The 24,140-nt window shown below is 35.7% G+C and overlaps 6 protein-coding genes and 1 pseudogene across 6 annotated transcripts; 5 read left to right on the top strand and 2 right to left on the bottom strand.

Moving 5' to 3' along the window:
• Positions 1-4,405: 4,405 nt before the first annotated feature.
• On the top strand, positions 4,406-4,981 carry LOC149612300 (uncharacterized). The gene is made up of 2 exons (XM_089858572.1): positions 4,406-4,626; positions 4,687-4,981. Exons 1-2 carry the CDS (start codon positions 4,406-4,408, stop codon positions 4,979-4,981), a joined length of 516 nt encoding a protein of 171 aa, XP_089714698.1.
• A 2,625-nt stretch (positions 4,982-7,606) lies between these two features.
• Positions 7,607-8,786, top strand: LOC149612299 (uncharacterized). The gene is made up of 3 exons (XM_089858571.1): positions 7,607-8,163; positions 8,218-8,385; positions 8,558-8,786. Exons 1-3 carry the CDS (start codon positions 7,607-7,609, stop codon positions 8,784-8,786), a joined length of 954 nt encoding a protein of 317 aa, XP_089714697.1.
• A 260-nt stretch (positions 8,787-9,046) lies between these two features.
• Positions 9,047-9,638, top strand: LOC149612298 (uncharacterized). Its single transcript, XM_089858570.1, has 2 exons — positions 9,047-9,290; positions 9,356-9,638. The coding sequence occupies exons 1-2, from the start codon at positions 9,047-9,049 to the stop codon at positions 9,613-9,615; spliced, it is 504 nt and encodes a 167-aa protein (XP_089714696.1). The 3' UTR covers positions 9,616-9,638.
• Positions 9,639-15,149: 5,511 nt separating this feature from the next.
• On the top strand, positions 15,150-16,454 carry LOC149612297 (uncharacterized). The gene has a single exon (XM_089858569.1). The coding sequence runs from the start codon at positions 15,150-15,152 to the stop codon at positions 16,452-16,454; it is 1,305 nt and encodes a 434-aa protein (XP_089714695.1).
• Positions 16,455-17,706: 1,252 nt separating this feature from the next.
• On the bottom strand, positions 17,707-18,264 carry LOC149612296 (uncharacterized; annotated as a pseudogene).
• Positions 18,265-19,046: 782 nt separating this feature from the next.
• On the bottom strand, positions 19,047-20,512 carry LOC149612295 (uncharacterized). The gene is made up of 3 exons (XM_089858568.1): positions 20,241-20,512; positions 20,015-20,097; positions 19,047-19,139 (listed from the first exon to the last, which is right to left on the bottom strand). Exons 1-3 carry the CDS (start codon positions 20,473-20,475, stop codon positions 19,047-19,049), a joined length of 411 nt encoding a protein of 136 aa, XP_089714694.1. The 5' UTR covers positions 20,476-20,512.
• A 1,096-nt stretch (positions 20,513-21,608) lies between these two features.
• On the top strand, positions 21,609-22,385 carry LOC149612294 (uncharacterized). Its single transcript, XM_089858567.1, has one exon. The coding sequence runs from the start codon at positions 21,609-21,611 to the stop codon at positions 22,383-22,385; it is 777 nt and encodes a 258-aa protein (XP_089714693.1).
• Positions 22,386-24,140: the final 1,755 nt, after the last annotated feature.

Genomic DNA, 24,140 nt, shown 5'->3' with positions numbered 1-24,140 from the left:
TCATTTCTAATTCATGTTCAAAATTTTACTATTTCTGTATAAACCTCTCATCTTTTGTACAAAATTTTCCTTTTTGTACAACATTTTCCTTATTAAAGTGCAAATTATTGCAATGATTGTTAAGAAGTTTGTTGTTATTGCTCAAACCTTTCTTGTTATTGTACAAAAATTTCCTACTACTACTCAAAATTTGGTATTATGCTCCAACTTCTATTATTATTGTTCCAACGTTTGCTATTTCTTCTTAATTTTATTATTATAGCTCGAACTTTTACAATTTGAAATGTTTCTTAATTACTGTTCGAACCGTTCTCATTTCTTCTGAAAGATTTCTTATTTCTGACCAAACTTTTGTAATTTCTTGACTCTTCACACTGATGTTGAAACTTTTCTTATATCTGTACTTTTCATATTACTGTTCAAACTTTTGTCATTTCTGATTTTTTCATATTGCTGTTCTAACGTTTTATATCACTGTTCAAACTTTTCATATTTTTATTCAAACGTTTCATATTATGGCTCAAATGTTTCATATTATTGTTCAAACTTTTCATATTTATGTCAAATCATTCCTTTTAATCAAACGTTGTCTATTTTTGTTCCAAGTCTATTTATTGCTGTTCATTTTTTGAACATAAGACTATACAAAATGAATTCGTTAAAATCGTATAACCATCTTAATTCAAAAATCAAATTAAATTTACATACCATCAAGCGCGGCTACTTTTGATTCAGAAATTTCATAAGCCCTCGTTCCCGTTAAAAGGCCTTAAGATAGAAGTTCCCGATTGTACTCCAAAAAAGAGCAAACTAGTTCCCATTTTATTTCAAAAGTAAAGAAGCTATCGACAAACCGTTACCTCGATAATTTTTAGTGAAACCTTAGCTTGTTCCCAATATAAAATTGAGAATTGGACTTGGTTCAGTTAATTAGTTAAAATTATTTTATTAACTATAATTAAAGGAGACTCAGTTCCAATTTAATTTCGTTTCCAGTGAACCAGTTTTCAAAACTAAAATTTAAAATTATCTAGTCTAAATACATTCGTTTCTTGCAACTATAGAGTTATATTTATTTCTTAATTATATATTCACGGAAAACTATTTTTTGGTGATGAAATAATCGGTGGCACCATGGTCGCTGTTTTATATTTTGGTTTAGGGATATTTCTTGGGGCGTGGACTTGAGTTTAGGCCCAGGCACACCCTGAAGAATTTTTAAAGTTGGTGTTGCCTGTCAGCACGAGGGTATCAAAGACCTTTTCTTTGAAAGGAATAAATAATAGGACAAACCGAGACCTTTCCCGGTTTGCCGTACTCTTTCCCACTTGTTGAGTTCTTGTGTAATAAATGAACCAACAGATTTAACTAAAACGAACAGTTTATTATATGAATATTCGAGACAGTATTCGCGTACAATAGTTGTGTTCGGGCCGAGGAGTGGAACTGGAATGCCTATCGACCCGAGGGGTAATCTCTAGGTTGACTCGGTTGGTGGGAGATAACGATAGATATCTAGTAGATGTAAAATAGACTACATTGTTTTTCTTATCCGGTTGCCTATTAAAACATTTGGTCTATTTGTTTTATGTACGTAACAATACTCTCCCGTAAAACTTTTTTCCAATTACATTACATATCTCCAAGGAATCGAAATGCATAAATTTTCATACATTATAATTTTAAAATCCAAAACGTAATTTACATTTTTCATGACATTAAAATTTTAAAATCCCATAATTTATTTTCATGATTACGCTAAGCCTAAATTTGAGTTATCTCGTTCGTATGACGTTCGTTAAACTAGTCGATTCCTTATCGTTCCGGAGGTCTCCTCTGGCGTTGAGGTCTGAGTGTAGGAACGGCTTCGAGAGGCTCAACGGATGTGCAATGCGCTGGAAGAGGGTCTCTGAGTGTGTTTTCCCATAGTAAGTAATCGTCGTCCGGCACAGCTATGGGCTTAGATACGTCCTCGGTTCAACGGATCCTCATTTGGTACTGATGACGGCGAATTTCTCCAGGGTCAGTTGCTATGACATACATCATCTGACCTACGTGTGCGGTGACGACTCCGTGGAGCAACCTATTTCCTCTTCCGTAGTTGTGAACATAGACGGAGTCCCCTATTTCTTATAACGGCTCGTGTCGGGGTTTGGCGTCTTTGGCAAAGATCACTGGATGGTATAAATCTAAGTGTGTCGTGATCTGTCTTCCGTGCATTAATTCTGCTGGTGACTTTCTGGAACTGGTGGGAGCCCGACGATACTGTATTAAAATGCGTGCGATTCGTTCGTCCAGGGAACCAAATTGACCAGCTATTTTTCTAAGGACATCTTCAAACCGTCCGTACCCCTCTCTCCGCTTGACCGTTGGAGGCTGGGTGATAAGGGGCAGTTGTTGTGTGTTGAATGCCGTTGCTTCTTGTGAAATCCGCAAATTCTTGGCTGGTAAAGCAAGTTGCGTTATCGGTCACTAGCAACCTGAGTAGTGAGAAAAGGGGGGTTCTAGACCAGGAACCACCATGTTAAACCTATGGAGTTTTTCACAGTACCACCATGTTATTTCCCATAGGGAACCCATACTAGGTTCTAGACCAGGAACCACCATGTTAAACCTATGGAGTTTTCCAGAGTACCACCATGTTATTTCCCATAGGGAACCCATACTATGTATTTTCTATGACGTCCCCGTTTTTTTTATGACGTAAAGATCGGGGGGGGGGTAAAATGGACACGTTTGATTTCCTGACCTATAAAAACTGAAATGCGGGTTATTTAAGTATTAGAGGAGGGAGGGGATGTGATTTAAAAAGAAAAAACCCCTCTAGGAATACAATACGGTTATGAGAATCCAATGTATAGGGTACCCACGTTTGTGTAAAGTTTAAGGTTTTTTACGATGTAATGATCGGGGGGTGGTGTTAGCGGTAAAAAAATTAGTCGAATATATCGTGTCTGGACAGTTCGGTTTCCTGACCTATAAAAACTAAAATGTGGATTATTTCTTAAAGTATTAGAGGAAGAGGGGATGCGATTTAAAAAGAAAAAAACCCTCTGGGAATACAAGACATAAGAAAATTTATCTCATGATTATGTATAAATACCATCCTACTCGAGAAAAGACCCACACTTTAAGTTTCAGTCATCATCATGAATTTCATCTGTCCGGATTGTAATCGAGAGTTTAGTTATAAGAAAACGTTAAATAGACATATACGTGAAGCTCATCAAAGAAACAAATTAACTTGTAAAGTTTGTGGCGCGACATTTTCCCGCTGTTATAGATTAGAAAAACATTTAACCATTTAAAAACGATTAAAACAACTGAGAAAGAATTACCCCGATCGAGGGAAGGATGATGCGGACCCATCTAGCAAAACTAATCAACCGAGTACTTCACGTGATAATTTGAATCAACCTAGTACTTCACGTGCTAACACATCGAGTGAAAGGAATTTAAATCAATCCGGAGTTAATGACTTAGAGTCGAATGAAGTTCCGATTTTACGTAACGCTCTAGTAACGACACGGATAGAGGCGAATGAAAATGAAGTTGATATTTTAACGTTTACTAGCAGACATAGAGAAGCGATATATGTGTATTTGAAGAAACATTTGACTGAAAGACGAGGTATTAAATGGTACATTGTGGTTAATGTCCAGTTTAGTCGACAATTAGTTAATTCAACGCAGGAAGTCTTAGAGTTTCCCTTCTTTCGTGGTTATACAAATACAACTTTAAGCGAGGATGAGATTTATGAACAAATAGAGAGAAGTGTTCAGAAAATTATGAACTCTTTGGAACAATTCCAGACAGGTGGTAGCAACTGGGTTTTGAACAAAATTCTGTTTTTACAAGTAAATATCGTATCATATCATCCGCTAAGACCAGCGTCATATTTCGAGCTACCACCGTTTTTGAAATCGAAAAAAGCGTTGCTAAATATTCGAAATAAGGATGAGAGATGTTTCGAATAGTCTATTCTAGCAAAATTACATCCTGCTAAATTACACATTGAAAGAGTTAGTAACTACGCGAGATATTTAGATGAAATAGACATGGGAAATATTAAAAGTCCATTCAAAGTTTCACCGAGTGAGCTTATTTCCTTCGAAAAGCGTAACAATTTAAGTATCAATATTTTTGGATTCGAAAAGTTTTTCTACCCTTTGTTCATCAGTGAATACGAATGTGAAGAACGGCGTCAAATAGACCTGTTGCTAATTTCTAAAGGAAGAAAGAAACATTTCTGTCTGATTAAAAGTTTATCGAGACTTCTTTCTAATTTAACTAAAAAGAAAGCCGCGGCATTTTATTGTCGGAGATGTCTACACAGATTTTCGAAACAAACATTAAGGGATAAACACATCGACGGCTGTAAAAACACGCGCCGACATTAATAGAAATGCCGGAAGAACAAGAATTTACTTTTAAGAATTATGAAATGAGGGAAAAAATACCGAGATACGTTGTTGCCGATTTCGAATCTATTCTATCTCCGATTGCGGGCCCCGAACAAGATAACAAAGTTTCGCACACGCATAAAATTAATCAACATATCACTTGCGGTTTTGCATACATCGTTATGAATAGCGATGGTACAACATCAAAACCGTTTGTTTACAGGTACATTTTTTAATTTCCAATTACTTTTAACCGGTTCTAATTGAAGCCCCCTTTAAACAGAGGATTGGACGCTGTTAGTGTTTTTCTCAAACGAATGCTAATAGAGGCTGACATTAATAGTTACATGCTCTCTATAAATATTCCACTAATTATGACGGATAAACAGGAGAAAGAGTTTCAATTTTCAAGTCACTGTAGGGTTTGTAAGAAGAATTTCACCGATGATGATGATGATGACCGACCAGTACGTGATCATTGTCATTTAACTGGTCAGTTTCGTGGAGCGGCGCATTCGTCGTGTCATTGGAAAATCAAACCCCCTAAATATCTACCATGTATTTTTCATAATCTCTAAAAGTAATAGTTTGAATATGAAATTCTAAAATAGGATTAAAAACATAACACTATTTTTTCAGCTATGATTTACATTTAATTCTTCAAAAGGCTGGATCTTTCAAAAATGAAAAACTGTCCTGCATCCCCTCAAACACGGAACGTTACATTTCGTTTACGTTTAGTAATATCCGATTTATTGACTCATTTAGGTAAGATATTTCATTATTTTACTCCGGTAAAAGTGATTATAGTAATGGTTTTTAGATTTCTAAACACTTCATTATCCAATCTCGTGATGAATTTGGGTAAAGAAGGGGCGGGGAAATTTAAGGTTCTTAATAACCTATTTGAAGAGGACAAAGCGAAATTGCTATTAAAAAAATTACCGTATCCATACGAATACGTAACTTCCTTGAAGGTTTTCGATGAGACAGCGCTTCCGGATAAAGAAGCGTTTTTCAGTACTCTATCGGATAAAAGTATTGATGAAGAGGATTATGAACACGTGAAATTAATTTGGAATACATTCCAATTGAAAAATATGGGTAATAGCTTTTTATTTCTAACAAGAAAATCTAAAGGCTGAAGTTTTTAAAGGATTCATTTAAATATCTAGGTGACCTCCATGATCTATACGTGCTTACCGACTGTGTTCAATTATGTGATGTTTTTAACGAGTTTAGAGACAAATGTTTTCAATTTTACAACCTCGATGTTCTACATTCGTTCACACGTAAGGTGTTGTTAATGTAGTTCTTAAATACTAGAAAGTAATATTTCAACAGTACCAGGTTACGCCTGGCAAGCGATGCTTTTCAAAACTGGGGTGAAACTAGAGTTATTATTAGACATCGACCAGTATCTCTTCCTAGAATCGGAAATCCGTGGAGGAGTTTCTATGATAATGCACCGATACGCCGCTGCCAATAACCCGCTTATTCCTCAAACGTATGTTAATGATAAACCAACGAGTTACATTCTCTATCTGGATTGTATTAATCTGTGAGTTACTTGTCGATTTTTAAAAATAATTACAAGGGGATAATGTTAGTCTATCATTTCAGATATGGGACAAGTTTAAGCGATTATTTACCAATTGATGGTTTTAAGTGGGTCCCCGAATCGGAATTAAATAGTTTAATGACAAAAATCCCCAAAATACCTGATGATAATAATCTAGGATACATCATCGAATGCGACCTTCTTTACCCCCCGGAAATTCATGCTTTTACTTTGGATTTCCCTTTGGCTCCTAAAAGGTTGAGCGTTCAGGTTTCCCAACTTTCACCATATTGTCAAGATGTGTTAGCAGAATTTAACATACCTCCTAAAGAATCAAACCCAAAATTAATTCCCAACCAAATGTCTAAAACGAAGTATGTTCTCCATTATAGAAATCTAAAACTTTACTTACAACAAGGTATGGTCTTAACTAAAATACATAGAGCGTTAGAATTCAGACAAGAGCGTTGGCTTAGACCGTTTATCGAATTCAATACCGAACAGCGGAAGCTAGCGCCCGACGAATTTACACAATCATTGTTCAAGCTAATTGTCAATTCGTTATTTGGTAAATCAATGGAAAATTTAAGGAAAAGAATAGTATTTCATTTAGCTCACACGAAAAAAACATTGTTAAAGAAAGTTAGTCAACCCTCGTTTAAAAGTGTGACGGTATTTAACAAAGATTTAGTGGGTGTTTCCATGCGCCCCAAAAAAATTACTTTAAATAGACCAATTTACATAGGGTTTTCTGTTCTTGAATTATCAAAACATCTCATGTTCGATTTTTACTTCAATTTCTTAAAGCAAGTATATAATGATCGTGTGAAATTGTTATTCACCGACACTGATTCATTCTGTATTGAAGTTCAAACGGAAAACGTGTATAAAGATTTGGAAAGACACGGTGATAAATTTGACTTTAGCAATTATCCTAAGAACCATTTTCTCTACAATGAGGTCAATAAAAAGGCGTTGGGGAAGTTCAAAGATGAAACTTCGGGGAAGCCCATTCACGAATACGTAGGGCTCCGTAGTAAAATTTATAGTCTTTTGTTGAGTGAAACGGAAGAAAAAAAAACGTTGAAAGGGATTTGTAAAACTGTTGTGAAAAACAAAATAAGACACGATGACTATAAAAATTGTCTTTTCAAAAGGAAACGTACGTCGGAGACCATGTATCGATTCCAGTCTGAGAATCATGAACTTTATACCTTGAAAGTTCAGAAAGCCGCGTTATCGTGTTAGGATGATAAACGGTATATTTTGGAAGATGGTGTTACTTCATTACCTTACGGGAATAAGGATATAGCGGAAAAATAACGCTATTTTGTAATGTGTGATAATAAAAAAATATTACTAAGATGTTTATTATTCCTAGTTGCGTTATTTTCCTATAAATAACAAGTGTATGAATAAACCATACTTCTTCAGAATTTGGATCCATGATGTTACGTAAGAGAATTATAATAGTCCCGTCTAAGGTTTTCGGAAACTTCTATCAGGTAGGAGGGTAGTTAGACGGGGGAAAAGGTTTTGGAATGCGAATAAACATTTGAGAAAGACAGTAAAGAGAGTGAATAGACCAAGAAAGGTGAAAGTTTAGGCGGCGATTTTTTTTAGGTTGTGAAAAGGATACGAGATGAAAAAGCGTAGAGCAGAGGAGACACGAAACAAGGGGAAAGATTGGGGGAAAATTCGAAGCATTTATTATAATAGTAAAAGCCCAGGTTCCTACGCTAGTGTCGCTGCTCTCTTTAGGGAAGCGAGGAAGTTTGGTTATAGGGTACGGGATGTTAAAGAATTTCTCAAACAACAAAATGTTTATACTCTACACAGACCAGCTAGAATTAATTATTTGAGACCGCGAGTTATTTCATTTGGTATTGATCAAATTTGGGGTTTGGATTTAATTGATATGCAAAGCTTAAAAAGGTATAATAAAGGGGTCAGATATATTTTAGCTTGCGTGGATTATTTTTCAAAATGGGGTTCGTTAGTTCCGATTAAAAATAAGAGGGTGGAGACGGTGATTCAAGCTTTTAAACATATCCTATTAAAAAGCAATCGACACAAACCTAAATTAGTTACTAGCGATAGAGCTTCGGAATTCGGTCCTCGTTTCCAGATATATTTAAAAAGTAAGGGTATAAAATATTATACAACGTTTTCGGAAATGAAATCGTCCATATGCGAAAGGTGAGGCTTTTTATTAAATGGAAGGAAGCGTCTAACTTGGGTTTTTTTATATAGATTTATACAAACTATGAAACATCGAATTTACCAGTATATGACAGCGAATAACACGTTTAACTACAATAATGTATTACCGAATTTGGTAAAGGCTTATAACGACAGTTTCCATAGAACAATCGGAATGAATCCCAATGAAGTCAACAGCGAAAACTCGGCAGAAGTTTGGTATAGAATATTTGGTAAAATCGATTTCAGCCCCCCCTTTAGATTCAGAAGATATATACGTGGGAAACATTATTAGAATTTCCAAACAAACAAACGTGTTTAATAAAAAATTCAAGCCAAGATGGAGTGATGAACTATTTAGAGTGCTTGAGGTTTTGAATACACAACCAAGGACCTATAAGATTGAAGATCTGAATTCCCGGTTGATCGAGGGCACTTTCTTTCAACCGGAAATGCAAATCGTGGGGAAAGATTTGAATGATTGCGTTTTCCGTCTTGAAAAAATTTTAAAAACGCGTAAAAAATCCGATGGTACTAAAGAACATTACGTTAAATGGTATTCGTATGACGAATCCTTCAACTCTTGGATTAGCGAAATCGATTTAATAAAGAAAAAATAATAATCATGTATAAATATCAGATACGGAACATCATTCCATCCATTGTTAAAAATGAACTCGTGCTATCTGAAGTTTCGTCACCCTAGCAACTACGCTATTTACGGACCCACTTTATCAGGTTACATCAATTTCGTTGTTTTTATATTTAATACGATAGTTATTAACTTTAAAACTTTATTTCAGGTAAAAGCAGGTTTGTTTTTAAATTACTACGTAATCACGAGTTTTGCATAACTCCGAAAATACAGAGAATAATTTATATGTACGGTTCGTATCAAACCGAGTTTGAAAAGTTACTAAAGGAACTTCCAATTTTGGAATTTGTTAAGGGAATCCCCCATGATCTTGAAAATTTACTAGACTGTAATGTAAATAACTTGATTATTATCGATGACCTTCTAAACGAATTGAAAGACAATAAAACTGTCGGAAATTTATTCATTAAAAATGCGCACCATAAAAACGCCAGCTGCATATTATTAAGTCAAAATATGTACAAGCAAGGTTGTGTATGGATTTTATTTGCATATATTTTTTTACCGTACTTTGAATATGTCTAATTTTTAAAGGTTCTGTAATGAGAGATATCAGCCTGAACACGCATTATTTAATTTTGAAGCGAATGATGCGTGATAAGAATCAGATTGCTACGCTTTCGAGACAGGTCTTTCCCAAAAAACCCAATAAATTACTGTTGGCGTATGAGGATGCGACTAGTTTATCGCCGTACGCGTATCTAATTCTGGATCTCAGAGTGGATTGCCCCGATGATTTGAGGTTAAGAGGACACGGAATTTTGGAAGATCTACCGATGATATTTTATAAATAGCTATATTTAACAATTAATTTCATCATTATGTCGAGAACTTTGAAGAGATTTAGTAGTCTAAACGGCCTTCCTCTAAGAGGGGTAAATTGTGTAAACGATCCGCAACTTAAATTCATATGCCAACTATCAAGCAACTTAAAAAAAGGAAATGTTATCATAGATAATAAAACAAGGAGAAAATTAGTCAAGTACAGGAATTTGATACGTAAACTAGCTGATAAAAATATTTCGTTAAAAAGAAAGAAGTCGCTTCTGAAATTGAAACAACACGGAGATTTTTTTCCATTAATCTCGACGCTTCTACCGAGCATTATCAGTGGCATTTCAACATTACTCGGACAATGAATACTCTTCAAAAATTAATTCTCGTCCCATATGATCAAATCCGATCAAATCAAGATCTAATTAACAATGAAATGACGGGCCTTGACCGGGAAATGTTCGCGGTAATTCGAACAAAAGGTCTTACATCGAGAGAAAAAACTCGACGGTATCAAGAATTGCTTCAAAAGTATCAGTTTTCTAAAAAACACATTGTTCCGAAAACGGTTAGCGTTAGCAATCTACCATCAACCCCACCGAATATACAATCGTCACCTATAATTATTCATTCTAACCCTTCCACCTATACACCACCTCCAACTCCTCCCCTTCAAACCCAAACATTTCAAACTAACGCAGTTCAAACCCCCGCAGCTTCGACTTTTACTCCCACTAACGCAAAACCAATCTTAAAAAAATCAAGAAAATATAACGTCTCGGGTAAATTGAATAGAAATACCGGTCAAGAACCGATTATAACTAGAAGCCAGACGGAGTTATTGGAAAAGAAGAAGAAACCCCCGACTATGGTTAATAAGAAAACAGAAAAAAAAGTTGCAATATCTTCACCTCCAATTTTAATTGATTGGGACGATGAAGATTTTTAAAAATAAAATATTGTAAAAAAATAGAGACTTTCTATTGCTTTTTAATATTTAATTTATTTCAATATTCAATTTATTTTATATATATATATTTTTTTAATTTTTATTTCAAGGATTATATTTATATTTTTTTTTAATTTTAATTTGTTTTTGTTACGTTCCGTTGCTGCTTTTCTGACTCTCGAAAAAGTCTTTAAAAATTAAAGCCCTGGCCCGTTCGTGGGGCAGTATGAACGTCTCCAACTTCCTCACCTAGTGAAGAAATAAAAGAAACATGGAATAATGATGTCATTAAGCGGGGGAGAGAAAGAGAGAGAAAACATACCTGCACGAAGCTTTTTTCGCCCCCTACTTTTCGCACGAGACGTTCCAGATTTGGATGATACGACACGGAGACATCTATGGACGATATCTCCGGTCTCAGATCAAACCGGATGACGAATCCAATGTGTATGGATCGCATCAAAACCTTAAACAAATGAATAAAAACGTTGTCGTGATATTTTATTTTTAACATAAAAATGAATCAATTTGTTAAATTCTTACCTCTAAATCTCTGAAGGTAAATTCTGGGAGCTCATCTCGTCCAGGTATTGGCCCTAGAACGGCCGTGTATCGCAAGATCGCTCTAACGTCTTCACCAATAGCAAGTAGACCCGCAGACATTTTCTATTCTCAAATGCGGTTGATTCTCCGAAATTTTCTGTTTCCTAAATGCTGCTTATCTCTGAAAATAGTATTCGAGAATGATGGTTCTAGAAGGAAGGACCGATACTTTTATACACTATCACCGGAACGAATAAATTAGTATAGTATAATACATATACAATCTGGAAGAATTCAAACTCACCCACGACAATACCTATAATCCTTATTGATGTATTTTAGTTACGATGGAACTTTTTTATCACTAGATAATCCCACTTCGAACTAGTTTCGTATGTGGGTCAAATAGGATATTTAGTTTCTATGGTAGATCATGTAGGACTTGACTTCATAAAATATCTGATATACATTAAAAACCGAAGAAATAACTATCCATTATTAATTCACCCGCAACGATTAATTCGAAAACACGTCCTCGCATGTAGTTTTGACGTTTATTAAAATGAAAAAAGTTCGTTTCGACAATATATCCGTAATATATTATATTGAACGTGAAAATAGAATAAACTATTTCTTATACAATGTCGTAAGATTTAAGCATCTTATTTCCGTCATGAATTCGAAATTGGGTCCGATTTAAAAAAAAGTTTGAGAGTCCAGGAAATCGGAACTGAAATCACATAAGAGGAAAGGTTGCGGTTAGAAGCTTTCATTCTTCTTCAATTAGTCAACGCGTGAACAACGCTAAAAATGACTCAAGAATCACTATTTTGATAATTGGATGTTTTTCATTTTACCGAATATTCTGTTATATTTATATAGCTTTATATAGTGTTAATGATTTGCTTCCAATTACAGCCCGGATCTTATACAATGTTGTAAGATTTAAGCAGCTTATTTCCACCACGAATTCGAAGTTGGGTCCGATTTTTAAAAAAAAAAAAAGTTTGAGAGTCCAGTAAATCGAAACTAAAATCACATAAGAGGAAAGGTTGCGGTTAGAAGCTTTCAGTCTTTTACAATTATTCAACGCGCGAACAACGCTAAAAACGGCTAGAGACTCTCTAATTTGGTAATTGGATGTTTTTTCATTTTACCGAATAATCTCTTATATTTATATAGCTTTTTATAGTGTTAATGATTTGACGTCCAATTACAGCCCCGATTTTTACAACATGGACGTAGCCGATCCCGTGTTTCATGACAATAAAATGGCTTTGACATATTGTTTAAAGCGCCATTAGGATCAACATATAGAAAGAAAGATGGAACTTTGGTCAAATACGCTACTATTTCCAGAAAAAACAACAATGGGAATATGTTCTTAAACATACGCTCTTTCCGTTATTCGTCCGAAATCGGAAGATGGTTACCAACACATGATGGTGTAGTTTTGACCGAAGCACACATCGCGAAATTTAATGAAGCGAAAGAAAATATCAGACTTTCTAAATCATTTAGAGGTCATAACAATTTACTTTTGACACCCGCTCAATTAATATACCCACTGTCGGACCATAATAACGATGGAGCGTGGTTAACTGTTTTAAACGCGGGTGTTGAACATAATGTCGCTATAACACGTCAGAAAAAAAAATCGTGTAGTATAACCGGGATAATGATGACCCCTGACGAATGGAATTATTTAAAATATTTAATTCCAACTATACATTTCATATTTTTCCCACCTAAATTGACGGAAGACTTTGAAGCCCAACAAACGTTGGCGTATCTTCTCATAAGGGAAATAAATAAAATAGCGGAGACTTCATGTGTTGGTTGTCAAAACTCTTACGAAAACCAACTGTGCCATCTGTGTGTGACCCTAGATTGGAGTGGTAGGGTTTCTTCGTTCTATGATCAGGCCGTTCAAAATTTACAGATGAGCGAAGTATTAAATTTAACCAAAGAGTTTTAAGACGCGCCCCCGGAAACGCTCAAGAAACTATCGACATTATTAATATTTTGTTAAAGTTACAACACTTTAAAACCGACCTCATGAATCAAAAAAATAATCAAGTTAAAATTTCTTCTCGCTTCTTCACTAGTTATAAAACTGAAATTAAGTATTAATTACCATTTTAAATTTTTAATTGTGTTTTGTAAGTTTGTTGGTTTTATAACAACGTAATTATATTTTTGATATTACATTTGCAATTCGGGGAAAAATATCGGTTCTTATTTAGGTTTTTTAATCATGATTCCCCTTGTGGAAAAATTTTGGTGTCTGTTTTATATCAAAACATATTGAAATCTATATATGACGACTCTTTTTATTTATCCTGATCATAAGATGATACGACTCTCATCATAATGGACGCATTTTATATTCATTGTATATCAACCGCGTCTTTGGATGTTTTCAATGACAATTCTAGTAGTAAGTTTAAGATTTTATTACTAAAAGAAATACATTTACACGGGAACTATGAATGTGGGTTGAAAGAGTTGATAATGCCTTTGCAATATGAAAATGTCCCGGATGACTGTACCCATTTTCACTTAGTTTCATCTGAAAAAGTTATTGAAAATTCCTCAACAAACGTCATGGACTGGGAAAAATTTGGGAAAGGTAAACGGTCCGCGGGGGGTATGAATTATACAGACTTTAGAGGAATGGCTTCACAATCTCGGCTACAGTAATTCCGATGGACGATTCAATTTTAGACTTTTTGAAAGTAAAAGATTTACTACAGATTCGAATTCTAAAGAGATTAAAACTATAATGAAAATGTACGCTGAAATTGAAGTTTCAAATGGGGTTTTGGTTAAATTTAGTCCTGAATTGGCTAAATTATTACGGTTTAAGAGTAAAGAGGATAATGAGGGTTGGGTCGTGTTTCGGGGGATAGTTAGGTCTGATGAATTACCGCATGTTGAGGACATGGAACCGGGGGTAATTATAAACTCCGAAACGTCATTAATTTGCGAAACGCAGAAAATTTCCCACATAGACGAATCTCTCGAACTCAATATCACACCCGGCTACTATGTTAGTATAGAAGAGATTTATAACTCCATGATCCAGGTAATTCCCCGCGAATTTAGAAATAAAGTAACAATATCTAAATGGTATGATGGGAAAACACGGATAGCTAATAGCGAACCCGTCTCTATAAAATTCCCCGAATCACACCCTAATTTGGCGTACATTTTAGGTTTCAGTTCGGATCAGATTAACGTGAAACTCGAAGGTCTAATTCGATCAAACCAGGTACATGATGTGCGATCCGGTATTCAAAATTTCCTAATTTACTCATCTCTAGTCGAAGAAAGCTTATACGCCTCCACCATGGCTCCAATTTTACGAACCGTTCCCGTCCCGCGAAATCTCGAAAGGGAGGAGGTTTTAGTGAAAAGTTACGATTTCCCCGATTATTATCCCTTAAAATGTAATTCTTTCGAAGCTATAGAAATCAATATTAGAACTAGTTACGGTGACTTTCTAAAATTCTTAAAGGGCAAAACCATTCTCAAACTCCACATAAGAAGAAAACCTTCCTCTTGAATATAAAAAGGCTTGTCTTTCCATAAACCTATTTAATTCATGAATGACTCATAGTGTGTTCGGTACATAAAAATCGTAATGGATTCTAGCGACAATCCTTATATAATATACTTTTCACGATACCATAATAATAACCAGACTGGAGGGGATTTACCATATTTTAGTTCCGTACCGTATTATCAACACGGTGGTTCGTTTGGTTCGGTTTTTCGATCACTATTTTCATTTTTAAAACCCATATACAAACCTATTGGTCGAGTTTTAAAAAATGAGGCGCTACGTGCTACTTCGAATGTGTTAGGAGATTTGGCCGAAGGCGCTAACTTCAAAGAAGCCGCTGTTAAACGATTGAAAGAATCAGCGATGAATGTTATAAATAATCTTCAATCGGGGAAGGGTGTATATAAAAGAAAGAAAAACGTCGTAGCACCACATCTAATCCTAAGAGAAAAAGAACCAGACGTCTTCCAGACTACTTGGATTAAAAAACAAAAATGGTCAATAATACCACGTTACTCATGAGCTCGCTCGATTTTTTTTCCGAACCGGCTACAAATAATTGTTTGGACGCGAGTGAATGCGTTTTAATAAAACCATTGAGTAATTCATTTACCGCCGGAGTTCCGTTAGAATTCTTCGTTCATGGTTCAGCCGATCATTATCTAAAATTAGATGATACTTTATTATCAGTAAGCTTTAAGGTAGTTAAAGCCGACGGTGATAACCTTCCTAACGATGCTAAAGTGGTCACTGTTAACAATTGTCTATCCGCTTTATTTTCTAATTTAGATGTAGCCTTGAATGAGGTCAGTTTGAGTAGCGGTCTACCGACGTATAGTTATAAAGGATACATAACAGATCATCTCAATTTCAATAGAGAAACCAAACGAACTCAAATGTCGACTAGATTATATACGCATGAAAATGAAGGTTTAGATATTGATAACCTTTTTAACTCTACCACCTCAAACGGTTTAAAAAGGAGAATGCAAACTATATCTCAGTCGAAAATTGTAACTGTCTTCGGCCCAATTTATCATGAACTGTTCAATATGAATAAAGCCCTATTAAATGGGGTTTCGCTTCGATTAAAATTTAATCGAAACCCCGATGAGTTTGTTTTAATGACACCCTCGACCAATAACGATCAATATAAAATCGAAATTGTAGATAGTAGTCTATATGTTAAAAAATGGAAATTAAACCCTGATTTGGTTCTCGGGCACATGTTAACGTTAGAACATAGACCGGCTGTCTATAACCTAAACCGCAGTGAGGTCAAATTTTTCACTCTACCTCAGGGGACTATCGAAACGTACAGAGACATGGTGTTTAATGGTACCCTACCCAACAGATTAATTGTCGCAATGTGTAAGTCCACTAATTTTAATGGTAATATACACACATCGCCTTACACATTCGAACATTTCGGTCTCACTCACTTAGAGTGTATAATAGATACTCGTCGGTATCCTTCCCCCGCATTTACCCCGAACTTCGCTGAGAAAAGATATCATAGAGAATATCTCAGCTTATTCACGGGATCTAATAATTATAATATTAATTCCGGATCGAATATAACATATGACGAATACGTTAGTGGAAATTCATTTTTCGTCATCCCTCTAACCGCCGATGAACTAGGGGGTTTAGAACATTTAGAGCCGATTAAGACGGGATCTTTACAGTTACTTTTAAAATTTAAAGCGGCTTTAACTGACAATATAACAGTCATTTTATTTTCCGAATTCGAATCAACATTGAAAATATCCAGAGACAGAGGTATTACGTATAATTAGACAACCCCTCATAACCGAGGAAAGAAAATGGATACCTTACAGTTGGAATCTATTCTTTCCAAAATTTGCGGTAGAAAATTTTACGGGGTTTTCCCTTCCAATTTCATCGCTAAAAAAAGGAAAGGTGATTACTATATAGTTTTTAACAATCAAACGAGTGATCAGCCTGGACAACATTGGATTAGCTTGGGTGTCAAAGCTAATAAAAAAGGGGGAAAAGCGATTTTTTTCGATAGTTTTGGGTTAAGACCCGAATCGTACAATTTGAAAATACATCATCTAGCGCGTCAGTTTCAAATACAAAATAAACAAATTCAAGACTTTAGATCTTCAACATGCGGACTATACTCAATTGATTTCATTCATAAAATGCACAAAGGGTGGAGTCTGAAACGGATTATTAAATCCTATACAACATATCCTGTTTTAAACGATATTCTAGTTTGTTATTACGTTTATAAAATACTAAAAAGTTTTAAATGTTTTAAAAAAAATACCGTAAAGCGTCGTTGATTACTAGATTTTGTTATAAGAACCATCTACTCTATCGCTTCGAATTCATTCGGGAAAAATGCATTACATCGTTACATACACACGTTTTGAGGGGAGAAATGAATTCCAGTACATGGTAATCTATTGTCTTCAAATGCCATGTATGTTTACCATTTACTTCGAACATGAAACGAGTGAGAAAGGAAAAATTGCTCGAATAACGAAACAAAGACCTCCATTTGATGAGAAGATGATTCGGACGAGGGATTTTGAGTACGGAGACCAGGAAGAAATAATTGGAAAAATTATTCACCCCGCAAGTACCATCATTCTCGAAAATATCAGAGATGGAGAAATCTTCACTCGTTTGGGTCATGGACTTAATGCAACCATAGCTGAAACCCTCAAAATGCCCAGCCCGTCGCAACTTCTGGAGGAAAAGGCGAAATTGCACGTGGCTAATTACTTACTTTGGGTGATGCGACAAATGAATGATATTAAAACCCCGGACAGCTTTTACCACGAACATTTATCTTTAGTTTTAAAGTAAAAACAAATTTGTAATTCATATTCCAAAATAAACAAATTTGGTTGAAATATTTTTGTCTTTATTTAACACATTACAAGTTTTGCAGATAATTAATATTAAGTGGTCCATAAAGTTTTTTTTACCACTAACACCCCCCCCCTCCGATCTTTACATCATAAAAAAAAAACGGGGGACGCTTTTTTATTCGATTCTCGTATGAATTTAAATTCGTTATTTTCCAGTTGAGCCGAAACCGTTCATCCCTCTGGCAGTCATTTCGAGAGACTTGAGGGAAGAAAATAAGGTTATACTCCAATATCGAGTTGTTTTCAAAACGAGTAGTTTTACCTCACATACTAACAAAACAGGGGACACAATAACTTCACAAATGAGTTGAGCAATACGATCTCCCTTCTCAACGATAAACATCTCGTTTGAATGATTAAATAAGATAACCCCAACGTTACCAGTATAATCTCGATCTATAACTCCACCTCCGATGGAAATTGAGTTTTTCAACGCTAAACCCGAACGTCCAGCTGAAAAATTTAATTAACTTTAAAAATACACCCCTTTTTAGGATGATGGTTCGGGAATTAAAACCATACCAATGCGGACGTAGCAATTTGAAGGAGCACGTATTTGAAGATCTGTTTCTATCAACATAGTTGATTGAGCAGGAATTTCATAATTTCGAGGAGAATACAAATCAAGTCCGGCTGAATTTTCAGACCCTCTAGTTGGAATAATCGCTTCTTGAGAGAGCTTAACAACTTCCAACGTATTCATTTCAACGTTTGTAGTTTAAATACAAATTTTCCCATTTTCTCGAGTAGGATGGTATTTATACATAATCGCGAGATAAATTTTCTTATGTCTCGTATTCCCAGAGGGGTTTTTTCTTTTTAAATCACATCCCCTCTTCCTCTAATACTTTAAAAAATAATCTACATTTTAGTTTTTATAGACCAGGAAATCGAACTGTCCAGACATGACATATTCAACTAATTTTTTACCACTAACACCACCTCCTGATCTTTACGTCGTAAAAAAAATTCTTTTTAAATCACATCCCCTCTTCCTCTAATACTTTAAAAAATAATCCGCATTTTAGTTTTTATAGGTCAGGAAATCGAACTGTCCAGACACAACATATTCACACCACCCCCTGATCTTTACGTCGTAAAAAAAAATTCTTTTTAAATCACATCCCCTCCCTCCTCTAATACTTAAATAACCCGCATTTTGGTTTTTATAGGTCAGGAAATCAAACGTGTCCATTTTACCCCCCCCCCCGATCTTTACGTCATAAAAAAAAACGGGGACGTCATAGAAAATACATAGTATGGGTTCCCTATGGGAAATAACATGGTGGTACTCTGGAAAACTCCATAGGTTTAACATGGTGGTTCCTGGTCTAGAACCTAGTATGGGTTCCCTATGGGTTCCCTATGGGAAATAACATGGTGGTACTGTGAAAAACTCCATAGGTTTAACATGGTGGTTCCTGGTCTAGAACCCCCCTTTTCTCACTACTCCGTCGCTAACACTGGCTTGGGCAAGAAGTTCTACTATCTGTTTCTTTCTTGATGCTGTTTCGATGCTGGCCCTAAGACGGGCTTTTTCTTACGTTTCTTTTTGACAGTGCCGGACACCGCAGCAAACTGAGCCAAACCGCGCGGCATGGCGACCCAAACCGAAAAAGAACTGGTAGGGTTTCCAAACAATTAAACACACATATGAAACAGTCGAATTGTTGGAAGGTTTTGAATGAAGCTTTGTATTTCTGTTATTTATTCACTTCGCTCATTTTCAAATAAAAAGAGTTCGAAATTTCTCTCCACAAAAAAACACGTTTTAAACTTTTTTAAAACGTTTTAAACAAATTGGTCTTTTTAATGGCTGTTTAGAACAATTTGTTTAAAACTTGCCAACGCTGTTCATTGTATATTTTTTCTAATTCAAAGAAGTATAGAAAATTGGTTAAAAACGTTATGAAAATTAATGAAAACAAAACGGAAATTAACGACTTCATATCTCTATAGAGATATCTGCACTTGTTCAGACATAGATATGAAAAATGTAATCAATAAAATATTTTCTTAAGTTGTAATTAATATTTAATAATCAGAGACATGTGTTTTGACTACGAGAATAAAAGTATTTATTAATTGGAAATATTGTTATAGTCAGATACGTTCTTTTATATATAATCAGAAACAGGCTTTTATATATAATCAGAAACAGGCTTTTATATATAATCAGAAACAGGCTTTTATATATAAGCTGTCTACAACTTACCCACGCGATATTAGCTTGAAACTCTTTCAAACTAGCACGATCTATTTTATTTTGGCTTGTGTAGGTAGGGTTTTAATTTCGTAGATGGATTTTTCTCGAGTCATTTTTTTCGACCAAGCCGCATCCTTAGGATTAAGTTTTCGGAACATTCATCCAGAAGACCCTTACGTTGAAAAGATCCGTTGAATTCGAGACGCCACGGGCTTATTCGGAACCATGGGTGTTAAAACTGGCATACTGGTAATTCGAGAGAGAGAGAGACGATGGCGAGAGAAACGACATCGCCGGTGTTAGACCCATTGTTGTACTGTTCAGTATGGGCTGTGGGGTAGCGAAATTAGAAGATAGGGTCGCAAAGATATATTCTGGGAAGAAGTAGTTATTAATAGATATATTCAGGGTAGAGGTAGGCCACGATGGACGAATCCAAGGAGAGGATGAAGGACTTAGAAGCGATATTTTACTCGACACTGCGGGTGCTGGAAACGACGAGTTCGTTATAGGTGGCAAGATTGAAACACTTGGTAGCTCTGCTAAACTCTTTAAAGATAAAAACTTTTGTAGAGTTAAATGGTACTCCAATTTATCCTCGGCAAAACCAGGTTTTCTCAGTATCTCTTTAATGGCGTTGTCTAAACTGTTAACTTCCTTTTGATTGTCCATCAATAAAGCTGCTGGTACTAAAACGCACATTTTCATTAGCTAATAAAAGCCGAAGCTATTGTTGGTATAACCATTAAAAGCAACGCTGGCCAGCATCCTCCTACCTGTTTAATTAACACCTGTCGGCTCTTTTTATCACTTAAACCTCTCTTGGATAAATACCTTATAACGTTGAAGTCATTTCTTAAAAGTCAGTTCAATGAAATACCGCCGTTCATCAAATTATGTTGATAGCTTAAATATCCATAACAAATAAGACCAAAAACTAAATATGGAAGATACCTGCCATTGGAAGATTACATTTTAGAATATTGACATCAATTTTTGGAGAACCCTCTAGTATAAGATTACGCTTAGACTGCACCACCTTTTCAACAGTAGCTAGTAACCGATCAGAAAATAATTCATTTATAGCCAAGAATCTTAAATCGATAGGGTTCTCCAAAGCGTCAGAGGCTAGTGCGAATCTTATTCAATTATATTCTTCAGTATTTCGCGTAACATGACTTATTAGAGAATTCAAAATTTGGGAAAGTGGATCGTGAATATTTATTAATTTAAGTTCTTCTAAGTTACGGAATTTAACCTTATATTCGGTTAAAACGTATTTATATTTTCTAGATATACGGTTTGATGTTTTATCTATCGTATAGCATAGCTCTAGTCGAAATTCAGTAGATGTATAGATTTCTTTGATATCATCGTCTGACGACGAGGTTTCCGACATTTTATAGCGGAAAAATTCCTCAAATCAATTTATTTTGTCTCTCCAAAAGCAATTGAATACCAATTTTCCATAAATTTAATGACCCAATGAAAAATATATAATACTCCCAAATTTTAAATATCTACTTGATAGTGTTATTATTACGACATGAATGAATTTTATATGTTAATACTGCGGTTTTATATATTTTATCCGTTAGATCTCGTCTTCTATTGAGGGTCTTGGAACGATGTTACGATTAATATCTTGCACGATAAATCCATGTTCGATGAGCCGAACCTTTCCTGGTTACGTACATGAAGGAGGAATTTTATGAAACTTAATGTTGAAAAAGATGAAACGCTCCGCATTATCACTGCGTAACTTTAAAAATCATCTTGTTGAAAGTGAAATTTTTGATTTTCGAAAATTAATATTCTAGTTGAAATCCTACAACCAAATTATGCTTCTTTTGGTTTATGCCCTTCTACCTGGACACACCAAGAACGTGTTTAATAGGCTATTTGATATTATATCTCAAGAAACAACTAAACGTCGCCTTACATTCAACCCAAAGAAATTCCAGATAGACTTCGAAAGCGCCATGATTGGAAGTGTTACCGAAAAATTCGCCGGTGCTACTATCAATGGTTGTTATTTCCATTTCACTCAGGCCGTGGGGCGAGTTATTAATTCTAAAGGCCTATCCACCCTTTACAAGAGCGATGAGGACGTACGAAGAATGGTAAAACGGTTGATGGCATTTGCACTAGTTCCACTAGACGACCAGGATGATCTCTGGCTACTTATTCAAAATGATTTTCCAACAAAGAAGCCGAACGTGGAAAGGTTCCTCAATTATTTCGTGGAAACGTGGTTGGATAGCAAACAGCATACCCGAAATATGTGGAACCACTTTTCCAATTTCCAATTAAGAACAAACAATCATCTGGAAGGATTTCATCACAAGCTTAATCAGAAATTCAACTCCAAGCCTTCGCTTTACCCATTTCTTCAAGCAATTCAGGATCTACAAGTTGAATATCATGGATGCAAATTGGATCGAGACGTAGGAAAGCCTTTAAAACCACCCATGAAAAAATATGCAGAATTCAATTTGAGATGTTCAAATTCCATTATAATCTTCAACGAATCCTTGAAAAACGCACATTTATCAAAAGTTGAAATCGCTCTGGCTCTACTTGATGCCGTTGCTACGAATTTTCACATTACAATATAAAAAAAATTATTTGCTTTTGTAACTTAAAATGTTTTGGAAATTAACACAGCACTGAAGAATTGGTTAACATTATTATTTATCGTTGTAAAGCGCAAAAACCTTACCTAACCTAACCTGACCTAACCTAACCTGACCTGACCTAACCTAACCAAACTTACAATTTCCTTCTCTGGGTTTGAACCCGAGCCTCGGAATTAAAAGCCTGATATTCAACCATGCTGCTGCGGTGATTCGAAATCCTCACAGACATTTAATTAACTAATTCTTTCAAATAAATTCCCTTTCAGCAGAAACCCGCCATTGGGCTGGAAATTTAAATATATTCACCATAAAAAACCAAAAAGCGGTTTCGGTCCAATGGGTAGGACTGTTCACGAGCCGAGCTGCGCGAGCTTTTTAAAAGCTCGACTCGGCTCGAGTCCAAAAAATGGCGGCTCGGCTCGGCTCGAAAATGATATTAGTTAGTTGGTTATTTTAAGGAACTTCAGTTATAATACTAGGAAACTGAATATGGAATTGTCCCCGCCATTGTTCTCCTAGGTTTAGTGATGCCATATACAGGGTGTTTTTGAAAGGTCCATCACAAATTAAGGAGCGTGTTTATTGGACCAAACTGAGTGAAACGTATCAACGAACATGGGATCTACAACAATTAGTTTCGGAGATATGGCCCCCCAAACATTTGCCCCGAAAACGAGAAAATATCCCAAAATGTGGAGTAGGGGTTATTGTCATTACCCAACTTGATTCAAAGTCATAGACAATTTCAATAGCCTTGAAATTGAGAAACACTACTGTAACTTTAGATAGCAGAAGGGTATAAATGGGTAGAAGTACGCGTACGGCGGTAATGTAAAGCTAATACCAAGTGTCATAGTGTTTTAAGATTTCTCAGCACCCAGTAAAAAAAAAAGGTTGAGTTTGTTCATTACGTTAGTGTTTGATGTGTCACAGAGAAAACGCCATGATATGATCCAAATGTAAATGTATTTTTAATTAGTTCTTTATTCTTAATCTGTAACAAATAACTACTACAAGAATTGTTCAAAGTGTTCACCACCCGCGTTAAGGCAAACTTGAACACGCCTTACAAACGATTCCCTAACACGTTGCAAAATGCCTGGAGTATCGCGAATAGTTTGACAGGCATTAACGATTCGTCGACGAAGCTCGTCCACATCAGGTACTTCACTCTGATAAACTGTGTCCTTCAAGTGCCCCCAAAGGAAGAAATCGCACGGGTTAAGGTCGGGTGATCGAGAAGGCCATTCCACGGGTCCACCTCGACCTATCCACCGTAAAGGGAACGTCGCGTTTAGGTGAGCCCTGACAGCGAGACTGAAATGTGGTGGTGCACTGTCATGCATGAACCACATTCTGTGCACCAAACCTAAGGGCACGTCGTCAAGTAATTCCGGTATAACGTCTTGTAAGAATTGTAGGTACGCCTCTCCGTTTAACCTGGGCAGTAGAAAATAAGGTCCAATTAAATTGTCACCTACAATACCGCTACACGTTTAAACTAAATTGTACCTGGTGAGATTTAACGAACGTTGCCTGAGGGTTTCTTTGGGACCATTGATGCTTATTATGCAGGTTAATAATACCATCTCGCGAAAGGTTAACTTCGTCTGTGACTAACAGACTACGCGGGAAATCAATGGTGTTTATCTGAGGCAGAAACCACTGGCAAAACGCCGCGCGTCGTAGGTACACTGTTAAAAAAAACTGTTCAATCTTGGACAAAATCATGTG

The sequence above is a fragment of the Phalangium opilio genome, unplaced genomic scaffold (assembly GCF_054372755.1).
Source record: "Phalangium opilio isolate 3A_F unplaced genomic scaffold, DU_Popi_V2 ptg000246l_1, whole genome shotgun sequence".
NCBI lineage: Eukaryota > Metazoa > Arthropoda > Arachnida > Opiliones > Phalangiidae > Phalangium > Phalangium opilio.
Note: the sequence above shows the minus strand (reverse complement) of the source record. Positions and strands in the feature narration are given on the sequence as shown.

Bases quoted from the DNA above. Each gene is read 5' to 3' on its own strand.
- LOC149612300 (XM_089858572.1), top strand. From the start codon at position 4,406: ATGCCGGAAGAACAAGAATTTACTTTTAAGAATTATGAAATGAGGGAA. The intron at 4,627-4,686 runs GTACATTTTTTA...CCCTTTAAACAG, and splicing joins TCAAAACCGTTTGTTTACAG to AGGATTGGACGCTGTTAGTG.
- LOC149612299 (XM_089858571.1), top strand. From the start codon at position 7,607: ATGAAAAAGCGTAGAGCAGAGGAGACACGAAACAAGGGGAAAGATTGG. The intron at 8,164-8,217 runs GTGAGGCTTTTT...TTTTTTATATAG, and splicing joins AAATCGTCCATATGCGAAAG to ATTTATACAAACTATGAAAC. The intron at 8,386-8,557 runs GTATAGAATATT...TACACAACCAAG, and splicing joins GAAAACTCGGCAGAAGTTTG to GACCTATAAGATTGAAGATC.
- LOC149612298 (XM_089858570.1), top strand. From the start codon at position 9,047: ATGTACGGTTCGTATCAAACCGAGTTTGAAAAGTTACTAAAGGAACTT. The intron at 9,291-9,355 runs GTTGTGTATGGA...TAATTTTTAAAG, and splicing joins TCAAAATATGTACAAGCAAG to GTTCTGTAATGAGAGATATC.
- LOC149612297 (XM_089858569.1), top strand. From the start codon at position 15,150: ATGGTCAATAATACCACGTTACTCATGAGCTCGCTCGATTTTTTTTCC.
- LOC149612295 (XM_089858568.1), bottom strand. From the start codon at position 20,475: ATGAAAATGTGCGTTTTAGTACCAGCAGCTTTATTGATGGACAATCAA. The intron at 20,098-20,240 runs GTAAAATATCGC...GCTACCCCACAG, and splicing joins TCCAGCACCCGCAGTGTCGA to CCCATACTGAACAGTACAAC. The intron at 19,140-20,014 runs GTATGCCAGTTT...GGTTTGGCTCAG, and splicing joins CTCTCTCTCTCGAATTACCA to TTTGCTGCGGTGTCCGGCAC.
- LOC149612294 (XM_089858567.1), top strand. From the start codon at position 21,609: ATGCTTCTTTTGGTTTATGCCCTTCTACCTGGACACACCAAGAACGTG.